General features: G+C 60.8%; 1 protein-coding gene across 11 annotated transcripts in view; it reads right to left on the reverse strand.

Annotated features, from left to right (window-relative positions):
* Positions 1-15,194, reverse strand: part of VAV2 (vav guanine nucleotide exchange factor 2) — a 186,448-nt gene that overhangs the window by 138,932 nt on the left and 32,322 nt on the right. For 10 of the 11 annotated variants that reach the window (XM_027556832.1, XM_027556833.1, XM_027556837.1 and 7 more), the window contains exon 2: positions 9,448-9,564. The exons of the other annotated variant lie outside the window; for it this stretch is intronic. In XM_027556832.1, the coding sequence (XP_027412633.1) occupies positions 9,448-9,564 (117 nt within the window). The remainder of the gene's footprint in view (positions 1-9,447; positions 9,565-15,194) is intronic. 11 annotated transcript variants of the gene reach the window in all.

A 15,194-nucleotide genomic window follows, 5' to 3' on the forward strand; every position in this document is an offset into this window, starting at 1 on the left:
GCACTAGGGAGAGACAATTAGCCAATTAAAATTCAACTGTGGACACAGACACGTATATATACATATAAATATACGTGGTATATTGGTAGCTCAGCTGGTAAAGAATCTGCAATGCAGGAGACCCCAGTTCGATTCTTAAGTTGGGAAGATCCCCTGGAGAAGGAACAGGCTACCCACTCCAGTATTCTTGGGCTTCCCTGGTGGCTCAGACAGTAAAGAATCTGCCTACAATACAGGAGACCCTGGTTCGATCCCTGGGTCGGGAAGATCCCCTGGAGGAGGGCAGGGCAACCCGCTGCAGTACTCTTGCCTGGAGAATCCCATGGACAGAGGAGCCTGGCGGGCCACAGTCCACAGGGCTGCAAAGAGTCGGACACGACTGAACGACTACGCACGGCACCTACATTATGCACGAGTGGACGAGGACTAGTTGAGAAAATCTCAGCTCCCACAGGGACAGGTTCTGGGTGCAGATGACGGCAAAGATGGGCGAGACTTACCCGATGCCCACGGGGACAAGAAAGGCCCCCCGATGACCTCCACCAAGGGGACAGCCAGCCAGTCCAACCCTCTGTTCAGGGATAGGGAAACTGAGGCCAGAGAGGACAGCAGGGGCCTGCCCACACGCAGAAGGCACGGTGGCCAGAGCAGGGCTTGGACGAGACGCCGCCGACCCTCCACCCCGCGTCCCCGCTGTGTGCCCATGTCCCCCACATGCCTCTGCGTCGCCCTCCCCAGGGTCGATCCTAAGTGAGAGAAGAGATGGCGGATCACCGGCCATCTCCCTGGCCGTGAGCCCCTCCCTGGGACCCGCCCAGGGTCGGGAGCAGAGGGACCAAAGCAAAAGCTTGGAGGGAGGCTCCCGGCCCCCACACCAGACCTGCCCGCCTCCCATGGGGTGTTGGCTCCAATGGCCCACGGCTCGTCAGACTTGCAGGGACTCGGGCCCCAAAACCGAAACTTCCTCCCCACTCGTCCACTGTGGAGCCGATGCCGGCCGGAGGCTCCCGTCCAGAAAGGGAGGCTGGAGGTGGGGGGACCGCTCCCACCACCGGTCAGAAAACGTGGGGTTGGCATCCGCACAGCTGACGGGGCACACGGGCGTACACATGCGTGTCTGCTAGTCAGCTCTTCCAAAAGTGGACGGGCTAAAAACGTCCCGAAATGACAACCCACAGTAAAAGGAGGAAACGGTCTCGAGCAGAAGCTCAGGAAGCTGCGACCAGCCGGCCCGCACCGGCTCTGCAGAGCCCGAGGCTGCACCCGCGCCACGGTGCCTGCATGTTAATAAGTAATTAGCAGGGAGGGCGTGCTGAGGAGGCCAGAACGTCCCTGGCAACATCAGGACGGGGTGCAGACGAGCTCAGTGCAGCCTGGCGTCAAGCAGCAGACAGGCCCGGGGTGAGCTCAGAGCAGCCGCGCTCAGCACGCTGAGGAAGGAACGATAGAGAGGCCTGCGCGTGGAGACCAGGTGTCGGGTGGGCGCTCCAAGGCTTCCCTGCTCCTTCCCTGGGTGGAGCCCGGGGCCTACGTTCATCCACGAGGAATCAGCAACTCAACCCAGAAGGCAGGGCAGGGGGTGAGGCTGGTGCTCCAGGCAGCCAGAATGTATGCCCCCTGCCCGTTGCCAAGGCCCCCAGTACCCACTCCACGCGGCCCGCCCCCAGGAGCCGTGCGGGGGACGCACAGATGCAGACCGGCCCCCGTACATCTCAGATCCTCCTCCAGCAGCTGAGGCCAGCCTGAATGCAGACCCAGTTTACGGATGGAAAAACTGTGGCCCCTAGAGGCGAGGCAACCTGTGGGTGTCACACTCTGTCCCAAGCCCCAGAAGTCACACGGCTGGTCCACTCTCACCTGGCTTCCAGAAGCATCTGCACTCCCAAGAAGTCTGGAGGGCAGTGGGGTGCGGGGGGGTGGTGGAGGGGCCAGGGCAAGACAAGGGGTCATGGCAGTAATAGCTGGGGGCATCTGGCGGAGCAGACTGGTTCCTCTCACGTGCCAGCTCCCGTGGGCTGTGGGTGCTCGGGTGCTGTGCAGGCAGACTCAGGGGAAGACGCTGGGATGGACAGGTGATGTCTGCCCCGGGCTCTGGCGGGGGGAACAGCATGTTCCAGGCACTCCCACGCCCGGAGGACAGACAAGAGGGAGGGCAGGCTGCTGACAAAAGAGGGTCCAGGCAGAGAAGAAGGCGGGGACAGGGCACCTCTGTCACGCGGACAGCAGCCAAGGCGGCCGGGCTGGGGCAGTAGATGACCTTGGGTCCAGCCGGTGCAGCAGCGCTGACCAGCGGACAGGTGGAGGGGCTGCGATGCTGGGGGAAGGGCCCGTTCCTCCCACGTCCAGGACACGGTGACCAGCCTGCCCAGCCTCGGGGCCCTTCAGGCAGCCGGTGAGGCCACAGCGCCAGCCAGCCGCCGCCCTCCCCAAACCCCGATCCTGGGGAAGTGGGTTCCTCAGCTGTCACAGACCGGTGCCTTCAAACCACACTCCTAACCTCTTCAGATCACTGTATAAGCAAAGTGTCAGACAAGAGGAAACAGGGAAAACGGAAAAGTGGACTCGCTCGACTCAGCAGGACCCTGCCTTCCGCCTCCACCTGGTCCCCAGGGAAGATGGCTTAAAATCCACCGCGTGAGGGAATTCACTGCCTGTGTCCTTTAAAGAGCTGAGAGTTAGGCCCCCTCTGCCCCCATCCTGACTGAGGCCTCTTTGTGGCCTCTACCCAGATAGCTCTCCCAGCCTCCTCTCTGCCTCCCAGCCTCCACACCCCTCTCCCGGCCTCCACACCCCCTTCCCGGCCTCCTCGCTGCCCCCAGGCCTCCACACCCCCCTCCCGGCCTCCTCTCTGCCTCCCAGCCTCCACACCCCCCTCCCGGCCTCCTCGTTGCCTCCCCTCCATGCTGTCTTCCTGGCCTCCCCCCGAACGACCTCCGAGCTCCACCAGACACAAGCAGAGGCATGTTCCCTCTGGGCCTCAGCTCCCTTCCTCACCCCGTGAGGCCCCTGAAGTCAGCAGGAGCTCCTGGATGCAGAGATTCCGGCGCACACTGCGCGGGGTCCACGCACGTGGTGACCCCACCGGCCGGAGGAGGGGCGGGCGGGCTCCCCGCAAGGCCGGCCCCTGGAGGCACCGCTGGGCCCCCCACCTCGTGCGCTAATTCAAGGAGGGGCCCGTCGTCCGCCCCCGGCCTTGCTGACAGCCAGGTTCAACCGCATCGGAAGTTTCCGAGCCAGCAAAATACTTCAATGAATAATAAATAGAAGAATTGAACTCGTTTGTTAGAGGGTGTGCTCTGCTCTTTAACTCAAACGAGAGACACAGCCTTACAGACCTTCTTCTCAAAACGGGGGGTTGGGGGGGCAGCTAAAGTGAGCCGAGCTGACCCGGCAAGGCTGCAGCACCCCGGGCTGGGGGCAGGCGGGGACGCTGTGCCAGACTAAGCTGGAATCGGAGCCCTGAGATGGGCAGCACCCCAGGGAAGACCTCCACGGGGCCACCTGGGCCAGCCTGGGTCCCCTGACCAGGTGCCCGGCCGGGCCTTTGGGGAGGTGTCCCGCCGTCACTCTGGCCCCACCAACAGCTCGCTGGCTCCTCCGATAAGACCCACTGAGTCTCACAAAGATGGGCCAGTGCCCCACATGCCAGGCGGGGCTCTCGGCACCCAGAGACATCAATAATCAAAGCACAAAAGTCCGCACAGCCAGGAAGCTAGTGATCCAGCCGGAGGCTGTGGCGCAGCCCCAGTAAGGAAAGAAACAGCCGGAAGGTGGGCATCGAGGGCGGAGGAGGCACCCCCGCTGTTTTAAATAACAGCGATTCGAGCACAGGCCCTGAGGCTGCAGGGAGAGCCTCGCAGGCCCGAGGGTCAGACTGCGGGAAAGCCAGCGATAAGAGTGAGTGCACCAGGCAGGAAGGTGGGAGCAGGTCCCAGGAAGGGCGACCAGGCCCGCCCTGAGCCGGGGACTGCCCGCGGCCTCCTGCAGGCTGGGGTCCACCCCTGGCTCCCAGGCCACTCAGGAGAAGCCCCCGCCCCCCTCCCTGCTCCTGTCCACCCAGAGGACAGACTCGCCTCCTGGAAGGCGTTCTCACTTCCGCCCCCCGCTTCACAGTGCAAGTGAACACGTGGCCGGCGGTGGCTGTCCACAAAGGACTCTAACGAGAACGAAATGCAAACTCTGTCTGCTCAGTGACCACTGGGCTCCAGCCCACACGGCGAGCTGCCTGCAACAGCGCCCACGGGGATCCAGTCACAGGGAAAGCTGGCAAGATTGTCCCCATTTTCGAGATGAGGAAATTAAGTCCCGGAAAGTCGCCAGCCCAGGTCACCGGCTGGGGCTGGACAGACCCAGCGGCAAGGCCAGGACCAGGCACTGTGTTGGTGAAGCCACAACTTCACCACCCGCCTTGGGAGGCCGGCCAGGGGAGTGAGGGCAGAGAGGCTGTGGAACCAACAAACTCCCAGGCCGGGGACACGGTCGGCCATGCGGCCCAGAGGGGTCCGCTTACCCTCGGAGCCACCGCCTCCTGGTCTGTAAAGGAGGTCACCAAGTGCCAGCGTCAGGGGGCTGGGTGGGAAGGTGATGGAAGCCCAGCTCACAGCGAGGAGACAAGGTGGGCATTCTGCGGCCACAGCCATCTGTGGCTCCAGGGGCAAAACATCAGAGGGAAGCTGCAGAAACCCTACAACCTCGCCAGGACCCTCCGTCCAAACCGCCAGCCCGCTTCCACACCGAGGAGTCTCGCGGAGACGCAGCCCACGCGGCCTTCCCACATGCCCTCCCTTCCCGGGCCCCGCGCACCAGCCGGACACCCGGGACAGGACACGGGGGGACACCCGAGAAGGATGCACATGCCACAGGGCAGGAGCGGGGCCCAGGCTCAGCGGCAGGCCGGCTCCCAGCTCAGGCCCTCAGCTCGCCTCTTAGCTCAAATTTCCCCAAATCATACCCCATACAGGATGGGTATGAGGAGAAACCTAACATCTCTAATGTGACCCCTGGGGAAATACCAGGGATGGAGCCAAAAAAATAAATAAAATTCAGAACCAGCTTTCTGGATCCCTCTGCTCCTGCTGAGCTTGCTGGGTGGGTGACCAAGAAGAGGACCAGACCGCTAATAAAAACAGCAGGACCCGGACGTTCGCTTCCTGGCTGAGTCCACGACACGGCCGCGCCCTGGGCCATCCTGTCCTCACTCTACTCTGCAGAAAGGAAACCTCAGAGTCCAAGTTACCTGGAGTCTGATCCACAGGATCCACAGGAAGATCCGCAGGAAAGTCCGATCTAACCCACAGGAAGCACCCCCTGGGCCCCGCCTGCCCCGTCGATCGCCATGCTCCAGATGGGTGCGTGCTGGCTGCACCCGGGGCTCCCGGAGGCCTCGAGGGTCTCTGGGTCCACCTGCCTGCTGTCCCGCTGAGGAGTCTGCCAAGGGTCTCTCCCGGCTGGGGAGCAGAGAGAGCTCCGCCAGCCTGGGGTCACGGAAAATACTTTCTAGAACGTCATACACCCCAAAGCATCAGCTCCTCTCTGCACTCCCCCAAAAGGGAAGGTGGGAAGGGGAAGCCCAGGGCCCCGCTGGTTCTGGAAACAGGAAGAATGCCCGCGAATCAGCCAGACTCCACAGAGCGGTTTGCTGGGGAGGGCTGATCACCCCCTACCACGGGGGCTTCAGCTGCAGCCAAGTCCTGAGTGACCCACCCCACACTCACATCCAGAAGACGGGCCCCAGGGTGGTCACAGCTGCACAGCAGGCCAGCACCAGGCAGCTCCGGGGGAAAGCTTAGAGTCTTCACCTTCCCACTCTTCCTTCTACCATGAACTGCCCAGCAGCTATGTGGGGGATCCTCAGAGGGCAAAGGTCGTGTAAGTCTTTCCATCTTACCTTGAGCTTAGTAAGCGTTTAATAAATTCTTGGGGGCGAGGGAGGGGACATATGTATACCCATGGCTGATTCATGTTGAGGTTTGACAGAAAACAACAAAATTCTGTAAAGCAATTATCCTTCAATTAAAAAATTAATTAATTTTTAAAAAATTCTTTGGGGCTTATTGAATGTTTAATAGAGGAGTGGAGGAACCAAGGAATGAATGCCTTTTCCCTTCCCCACCTTGAGTAGGAAATGGCAACCCACTCTCCAGTATTCTTGCCTGGAAAACTCCATGGACAGGAAAGCCTGGTGGGCTACAGTCCATGGCGCTGCAGAGAGCCAGACATGACTGAGCATGCACACTCCCTTCTCAAGGAATGACTCCCAACAATGCCGGGAGACTTGGGATGCTGAGAGGCAGCCGCTTAGAAAAAGAACGATACCCAGAACCCAGACAGGACCTGAACGCTTTACAAACCTCCTGAATAATGGCAAAAAAAAAAAAAATCGGGAAAATTCTAAACCAGCCTGAGACAGCCATACCATAAGGATCCTTTCCACTCCTGAATCCTAGGGCGTAAGCAGAGGATGACCAGGCAAACTGAGAAAGGAACAGTGTCCTCAAATTCCTGCCCGCCCACTATGGGAGACCACAACTGACCCCAAGCCCTGTCCCCTTGTCCGGGGATCGACTTCAGGGTCACTCTCAACACGGGCTCCAGGCAGGTCCGGCCGGCAGGGACCGGGCCAGCAGCGAGGGCCAGGGAGGGCAGAGTCTCCATCACACCTTAGTGGTCTGACACCTCCGAGCACCACAGGCCCACCTGGACTGAGCGGGTGACCCCACGGGGCAGAGCTCTCAGAGGGCAAAAGGCGAATCGGCCGTGGGGCCCTCGGTGAGCGGCTGCTATCTCTGTGCGCAGAGCCACCTGCCAAGTGTCACCAGATGTCCCCCCCAGGCCGGCCTGGGAAGTCACACCTGAGTGAGCAGCCTGGCTGTGCTTCGTCCCGCAGGCTGGAGCCCGGCTCTGCCGCCCGTCCACAGCTGCCCTGCCCAGCTGCCCAGGGTGGCTTCAGTCCCCATGTCTGTGACCCGGAGCCGGGCAGGCGGCAGTGCAGAGCCAGGGCCTGGCTCATGTGTGCTTTCCAGGGGGTCCCGTCCCCAGACATCAGCAGGGACGAGCCCAGAAAAGCAGGCTCTGGTCAGTGGCCCCCCCACGTGGAGAGAAGAGCGTCTCAGCGCCCCAGCCTTGGCTGGCCCCACATCCCACTCATCTTGGGGTGCCGACCACAGCTTCACTGCGCTCAGAAAACGAAGCAGGGAGGGAGGTGGGCAGGACACGGACGCGCAGCCAGACGGACAGGAGGGCAGCAGGAGGGCCGGGCTGGGCTCCGGAGGGCGGCGCGAATAAAAGGACGCAGGAAACCTGAGACAGGAGGCCGCCAGCCACCCGCGCTGGTCTAGTTTCCCATCCACTGAACCTGGGGGGGCGGGCGAGGCCAGGTGACAGCATCGCCCTTTAACGCGCACCCGCTGCGGCCGGGCAGCACGGGGCAGGCTCCCTGAGCCCCCGGGTCCTCGGCCAGCCGAGGCAGGTCAGCGTCGCTGTGCCCTCTGCCAAAGTCAGCCGCCAGTAAGTTGAACCAGATCTTGAAGCAGATCCATCCGACTCGACATGAAAAGCAGGGGCAGATTCAGGGCAGCTCTGTCCTCCCTGGAGCCTCCCTGCAGGAGGCGAGGCTGAACCAAGGGCCCTTGGCACCCCCAGTCTATCCGCAGCTTCACGCCCTGACTCAGAGCCCAAACCCACTGCCCACTTGCAGCTTCCCAGAGCGGCCGGCCCCCTTTGTGGGCAGCAAGCACATCCCCCCAGGGCTCAAACTGCCCGTGGGAACCGCTGACAACCACAAGGGGCACCCCCTTTCCAAGTGCTTGGCCGCGGTTGGCAGATCACGTGACGAGAATTTAATCCAAATTTATGTCCACCTTTATATCACGTCACGTAGGCCGGGCAATCTGCATTCACCGCTGGCCGAGGAATGGGTTTGGCCAGGTTTATCCTGTTTCTCTATGCAATTATTTTAAAGACCAGTTGTGTGTGTGAGTGTTTATAAAAAGTGTGTGTGTGTGTGTGTACGTGTGTGTGTATGTTCTGAAGGCCTCCACCAAAGTCCAGAGCCACTGGTTTCTCCCCTGCCCAGGGCACTGCTGGTCACAAGAAGTAAAAACGGGAAAGAGGTTCTAATACCCTTGAAAGCAAGTCTGCGGAGACTGAGAAGCTCACTGATGGGAAGGACCCGGGCACAGGCTCCCGCCCCAGCAGAGGGAAGCCTGGAAGCCTCAGAGGCCTAGGCGAATGCTTTGCAGCCAGAGGGACGTGGGAGAGTCACTCAAGAGAGGAGGAGAGACCTCTAAGCGCTGCTGCAGACCCAGAGCTGGTGCCCGAGTCTCAGGTCTATGGACTCTCAGAACCGAGGAAGAGGACCGTCAGGCCCAGGTGCATTATGGGAAAGTCCTACCGATGCTAATGCGACACGTTACAGCCCCTCAGATGAGCTCCTCTTGGAACTGACTTCTCAGCATTTGCAAATACAAAATTCCCCTCGCTCTTCATAAATCACGTGTGCACAGAACACTTCCTCAAACGCCAGGTCCCTGATAATGGTCCTCAGATAAAGCAGGCAATAAACATCCTCGATAACTTCCCGTAAGCAGGTGAAAGCTCGTCCCTGGGTAGTCCGGGAAGTGCCCGTTTCACAAAGCCAGCACTGACGGCGGAGGGAAGGGCCCCCCCAAGAGCAGGCGGGGACTCAGGGACAGCTGCAGCACAGCGCAGCACGGAGCCAGGTCTGACTCAAGCCTCGGCCCCCGATCCATCAACAAGGTCTCACGTCCTGACTCCATCTTTTGAAAGGAGGGACCTGGGAACTGTTGGCTTCCAGATGGAACATGACGCCCTGCATGGACACTGTGGACCCAGGCCCACCAGGAAGCCACAGTGCACTGCACGCCCGCCCGGCCTTGGCCCTGCCAGGACTCTGCACGACAGTCGCCAGGGACACTTGCTGAGAAAGCAGGGAGGCTGCTCGATCTCTGCCACGGACCCAGGGCATCAGCTCCAGGGACGAGGAGTTCACATAATCATCTGTCCCCACCCGACGCTGCTCGGATCCAGACAGCCCCACTTGTCTCAGGCATGATGCAACAGCTCCCTTCTCAGCACACCGCAGTAAGCACAGTACCTGCCCATCCAGGCCCGGCCCACGAGCTGGTGCCTGCTCGTCCAGAAAGGGTGGGAGATTCAGGGCAGGAAGCAAACGCCCAGGGTCGCTCAACTGGAAAAGCCAGGGCAGGGCTGGACCCCGGGTCTGGACTCATCCAGGCCAGCTTTCCCTCCATCCTCCTGGGGTCACGATGCCTGACTTCACTCTGAACAGCTTGAGAAGGCGGGAGGAGCCGTCCCGCAGCCCCAGCCCCTGAAGCGCCTCCTCCGGTTGTAACACAGCCCGGCCTGCCCCTGCCCACGGGGTTCTGCCCAGGGGGGACGGGGCCAGCCTGGAAAGAGGCCACTCACCTTCCCGAAGTCTCGGACATCGAAGAGGTCAAAGGGGTCGAACAGATCGCTGTTCCTGAGCCCAAACTTGTCATGGCAGACTTTCAGGAAGGTGCGGATGTTCTTCAAGCAGAGGAACTGGAGGAGAGAAGGGAGCGTCATTCAAGCCACACAGTCTGCAGGGCAGTAACACCAACAGCAGCAAACCCTGCCTCCCGGCGCTGCCCGGCTCAGAGCAGACGCCGTGTGCCCCGTAACCCTGTCTGGGGAGCCGCAAGTCCCAACTCAAGACAACCACAGTTGGAACAAAACAGACTGGAGTTCAGTCAGCAGGCACGGAGCACGCACACACTGCTTCCCCAGCACAGACACATCCCCGTCACTCTACACGTGACAAAGGCCCACGAAAGCCACGCAGAGCCCTGGAGCGGCGCAGGGCACACACAGGAGGTGGGGGAGCATGGAGGCCGGCATCAAACCCCAGAGCAGCACCCAGGAACCCAGCATCTGTGTGCCCAGCCCACGTGGGCAACACAGCCAGGGAAGCAGGCAGGGGGTGGGCAGCTGAACAGGGTCACTGGCTTCCAGTCCCCGTGGAGAAGGAGCCGGGAAAGATGGGGGCGGCAGACGAGGCAGCCTGGAACACAGACCTCAGAGTCACAGGGCCCTGGGTTCGGATCCTGTCCAGTACCTGCAGCTGGACCAGGGCTCCTGAGGCCTGATTCCCTAGCAGGACATGCCTGGTGGAGTTAATGACCTGCCCCAATGGCACAGAGCGGGCATTAGGTACGTGGGAGCCACCAGCTCCCCACCAGTCCACCTTGGCGTGGTGCCCACAAGGTCAGGACCACGGTGCACACAGCTGAACACCAAGCCAGGGTTTCAGACCCATCATCCCCATCATAACCCCTCTAAGGGACAGAGCTCAGCTGGTAAAGAATCCGCCTGCAATGCGGGAGCCCTGGGTTCGATCCCTGGGTTGAGAAGATCCCCTGGAGAAGGGAATGGCCACCCACTGCAGTGTTCTGGCCTGGAGAATTCCATGGACTGCATGTAGTCCGTGGGGTTGAAAACGGTCATACACGACTGAGCGACCTTCACTTTCAAGGGCCCAACAGCTCAGCTTCAAGAGACCTGCAGAGACGCTGGGACTGCTCACCAGAAACTTCAACAAACGGACAGAGGAAGGCCAGGCCAGAATCAGAAGCTGCGGCAGGCACAGCGTCAACCAAGCTGCACGCAGGACTCCCAGGGGACACGTGGAGCCCAGCAGATGTGGATCTTCCTGCGCACCCGCCCCCAGCGGGCATCACCCCGGCCCCAGAGCAGCCTCCACGCGGGGCCCCTCCTCCCTCCGCTGGGCTGGTCACTGCTCAGAGACAACACCAGCTTAGTGCCTGTGGTCTGTTAATTATTCCCTGCCTGTGGAGGAGGGAACCGGGTGTGTGGGTCTGCGTGTGTACACGCATCTATGTGCTTATCTGTGTGTGTCAGTGTCTGTCTGTGTGTGTGTATCTGTGTGTTCGTGTGTGTGTCTCTGCGTGTATCTGTGTGTGTTATCTGTGGGTGTGTGTATCTGGGCGTGCATCTGTGTGCATCAGTGTGTATCTCTGCATCTCTGCGTGTATCTGTGTGTTTCTGTGTGTATATCTCTATGTGTTTGTCCGTGTGTTTATGTGTGTGTCTCTGCATGTACCTGTGTGTGTATCTGTGTGTCTGTGTGTTTCTGTGTATATATCTCTATGTGTTTATCCGTGTGAACCAGTGTATTTCAGTGTGTATATCTGTGGGTGTGTGTATCTGGGTGTGTATCTGTGTGCATCAGTGTGTATCTCTGCATCTCTGCGTGTACTGTGTATTTCTGTGTGTATATCTGGGTGTGTGTATCTGGCCGTGTATCTGTGTGCATCAGTGTGCATCTCTGCATCTCTGCGTGTATCTGTGTGTATATCTGTGGGTGTGTGTATCTGGGTGTGTATCTGTGTGTTTGTGTGTGTGTCTCTGCGTGTATCTGTGTATTTCTGTGTGTGTATCTGTGGGTGTGTGTATCTGTGTGCATCAGTGTGCATCTCTGCATCTCTGCGTGTGTCTGTGTGTGCACACTTTTTCTGAACGCATGAGAGCACACTGCAGATGCGCCCGCCCCGCGTGTATAGTTCCTGAGAACGAGGACACCCCCCGCCCCTGAAGTCGCAGCTCCAATGTCAAAGTCAGGAAATGAACAAATGACCACAGGTCCCACGTTGCCTCATCTCCAGACAGCGCTCAGCATCTCTTTACCAGATAAAGGACAACCAAGACGTCCTGAGAGAAAGCAGTCCTGGCCCAGAGTTCAATCTTGGACCACAGGCGACTTCAGTCAAGTCCCTTCTGTCTCCACGAACCTGGAAGAGCATCCTCCACCAGAACTTTCTGGAAGGATGGAAACGCCCTGCGAGCCCGGTCCAGTGGGGCGGCATCAGGCATGCCTGCCTGCCGAGCTCTGGAAATGCGGCCAGTCCAACCAAACAAGTGCACTTGTCATTTCACTTTATTCTAATGAATTTAAATTTACTTGCAAAACTGGCTACAGCTACTGGTTTGAACACGTGGCCCCGGAACAGCCGCGTCTTTGTCTTCCCTCACCTGACCTTTCTGAGGAACACAGACATGGAAAGACAGGCCCTGCAGGGGTCACTCACACGCGGGCCCAGGACCAGAGTCCACAGACACAGGAGGCGGCTGGGGGCCGGGCTGGGGCGGGCACTGAGTGTTCAGCGGGGACAGAGCTCCAGTCTGGGAAGAAGAACAAGTCCCGGAAATACTGGCGGTGACGATCACACAGCACCGTGAACGCACTCGATGCCACTGAACTGTATGCTGAACAACGGTTAAAATGGCAATTTTAAGGTTTGTGTATTTTACCACGATTAAAAAAAAAAATGTAATTCACAAAACAGAGTCACAGAGAAACCAACACAGGGAGGAGGCTGTGTGACGGCGGAGGCAGCGGCTGAGCAGGCGCTCTGGGAGCCGAGGAAGCCCCGGGAGCTGGGGGAGGCCTGGGACCGAGGCTCACACCCCGACCCCAAGAGAGCCCGTTCCGCCATCAGATCGCAGACACCCAGGACCCTGCCTTCAGCTGCTTCACCCCCATCCCACCCCTGAGAGCAGCCTGCAGAGCCGGGGGCGCATCTGAGAGCCACCCACCCCCAGGCCCCCCCAGACCCCCACCCACACCCCCTGCCCTGGCCTGCATCAGACCCCGTGCTCCCCCCGCCCTGCAGGACGGCTGCAGCTTCCAGCCTGGCTCCAGGCTTTTCTGCACACCACTCGTCTCTAATTTCCACTAAGCCCTTATTTTAATTCCTCCTCAGCCTCCCATTTTTAGAGTTAATTACACAGCTCCCAACCACAATCGCAGCCGGCAAGGCCAGGCTTCCTTTCGGGTCTCGGAAAGGGGCAGGCACGTCGTGGGCACAGCGTCTGCCTGGCCTGCCCACCCCTGCCCTCCACCGTGGGCACGCGGGCCCCTGGCCTTCCAGAACCACTCTCAGTGGCTCCCAGTCCAGCCTGGGCTGGCCTGGGACTCGACCGTCAGGGAAAGACGGGTGCGGAGAAAGCACCCAGGCAGCATCCTCCTGGGGGTGCCCCTGCGCCTGGAAGCACACTGCACCCCCGCCCTCCCTCCAGCAATAGCCCCACTATACAGGTAGGGACACTGAGGCCCAGACGGCGGAGGACTTCAGCTCCCAGTCAGAAGGCGCCCAAGCCGAGATCTGAGCCCACGTCCACTTCAAGAGCAGTGAAGGCCCTTCGAGACGACGGGGGTGACCGCCAGCCGCCCAGAGTCCCGGGTCTGTCTGGGAGCTCACCAGCAGCCTCCCCTGCACCCCTGTAAGGGGCCGGGTTTGAATAAGCAATAACATCACTGCCTCCCTCACTGTACAATCAGGGAAACGAAGGCCCAGGGGCTGCCCTACTCTGCCACCCCGGGTCCCCAGAGGGCATGTGGCTGGACCCTGGCCAGGCAGGGCCTCTGGTCTGTCCCCCCGGCAGGAACGGCTTCCAGTTCTGGGAGAGAGACAGCCGAGGGCGAGGGCTGGGGGCCAGGGGCCAGGCTGCAGCCGGGAGCTGCCCCTCCTCGTCCTGTGGCCCGAGGCCTGATGGCCGGGCGGCCCCCGGGGCTTCAGGCACAAGCGGCATTCTCTGTCCTCCGCCTGCGGGGAATTGACAGAGAGCGGCCACACAAGGCTCCGTCCCCGGAAAACTGGCCCCGTGACAAGTGGCCCAGAAGGGAGGCTGCACCGCTGTATCCGTGTGGGGCACCCTGGGGCGTGTGGGCGCCCCCAGCCCCAGGGAGGGCCCCAGCCGTCCCTTGCTGAGCCGGGCCAGCCCGCCGAGAGACCGGCCGCCTGTGTCCTGGACGCCTCGCCCTCTAAGTCCGGGCCCTGGTTGGCCTCCTTGGAGCGAATCGGGCTGAAATCAGATTAGTGTGAGCTCACCGGCTCCACGGCCAGGCGCCCACTGCCCCAGGCGCAGCCGGCCGGGGCAGCCCAGGCCTGCTGCTCACTGTCAGCTGTCAGTTAGCCGTCCTGAGGCCCCAGTGCGGAGGTACTGGGCGAGAGGGCCAGGGGCCGCGTCTGAGCCCGCAGGCCGCCGCGCACCCTTGGGAGGGGACAGGGAGGCTTCCTGGCCCGGCTCGAGCGCTTCCACTGGGGCCCACACACCGACCAGGAACAGCCCCACTCCAAGAAGGAGACGCGGAGGCCCTGCCCCGCAGGTGGACAGCCCTCAGGCCGCTGGGGCCCCTCTGGTCACCCAAGTCCTCCCCTGGGGGGCTTGCTGTCCCCCAGGCAGGGCCGGAACGGCAGCCCCAGACCGCAGGTCCACCCCGCAGCGCACTCACACGCACACGGCACTCACACCTCAGCACCAAGGGGCAGGTGCAAAGGAGGACCCGAGGCGCAGGGCAGCAGGGGGCACGGGAACCGCCCACAGGGCTCGGGAGGTGGGTAACCGCGGCCCCACTCTAAAGACAAAGTCCTTGACTGCCCATGACGCAAGCCCTCATTGCCCAGATGGACAAAGTGAGGCTCAGACCACAGGTGGGCGTCCAAGCTCCTGCCCCACAGGGTATAAAAGGCATGATGACTTCAGGCCCTGCCCAAGGCCGAGCCCAGGGCCAAAGTGCCCGGCCTGGCTGGCTGCCCTGCCCTGGGAGCCCCCGGGGAGCCGTGCTGGGCCGTGAGGGAGGCGCCTCGCCCCGGGCACTGGGACGCGACTCACTGCTCCGAGCAGACCTGGCATCCCCTGCCCCCAACCGCGTGCGCTTGTTAAATCGACTGCTACAGTCTAGGGTCCGGGGGCCCCGGGCACCTCACATTGGCTCCTGAGACTCACCAAAGCTCCCATGTAGCAAGGGTTTCCATGGTGCCAGCTCCGGGCTCAGGGATAGGCTGCTCACAGCCTCACAGTCATTAGAGTGAGTCCTAATTTACCGGTGAAGAGACGGAGGTCCCAAGAGGTTGCCTATTTGCTCAAGGTCACTCGCGAGGACGGGACAGAGCCGGGAACAGGTCGGGGCCACGTTAACCTCAAGGCCAGACTGCTGGACCTGTAAGCAACCTTCACAGTTTATAGGTTTCTGAGCAGGGAGACAAGTTTTTTCTTTCTATTTATTTATTTTAATTGGAAGATAATTACTTTACAATATTCTGATGGTGTTTGCCACACACCAACATGAATCAGCCACAGGTATCCATGTGTCCCCCCCATCCTGAAAATAA

This window comes from Bos indicus x Bos taurus, chromosome 11 (genome assembly GCF_003369695.1).
Source record: "Bos indicus x Bos taurus breed Angus x Brahman F1 hybrid chromosome 11, Bos_hybrid_MaternalHap_v2.0, whole genome shotgun sequence".
Taxonomy (NCBI): Eukaryota; Metazoa; Chordata; class Mammalia; order Artiodactyla; family Bovidae; genus Bos; species Bos indicus x Bos taurus.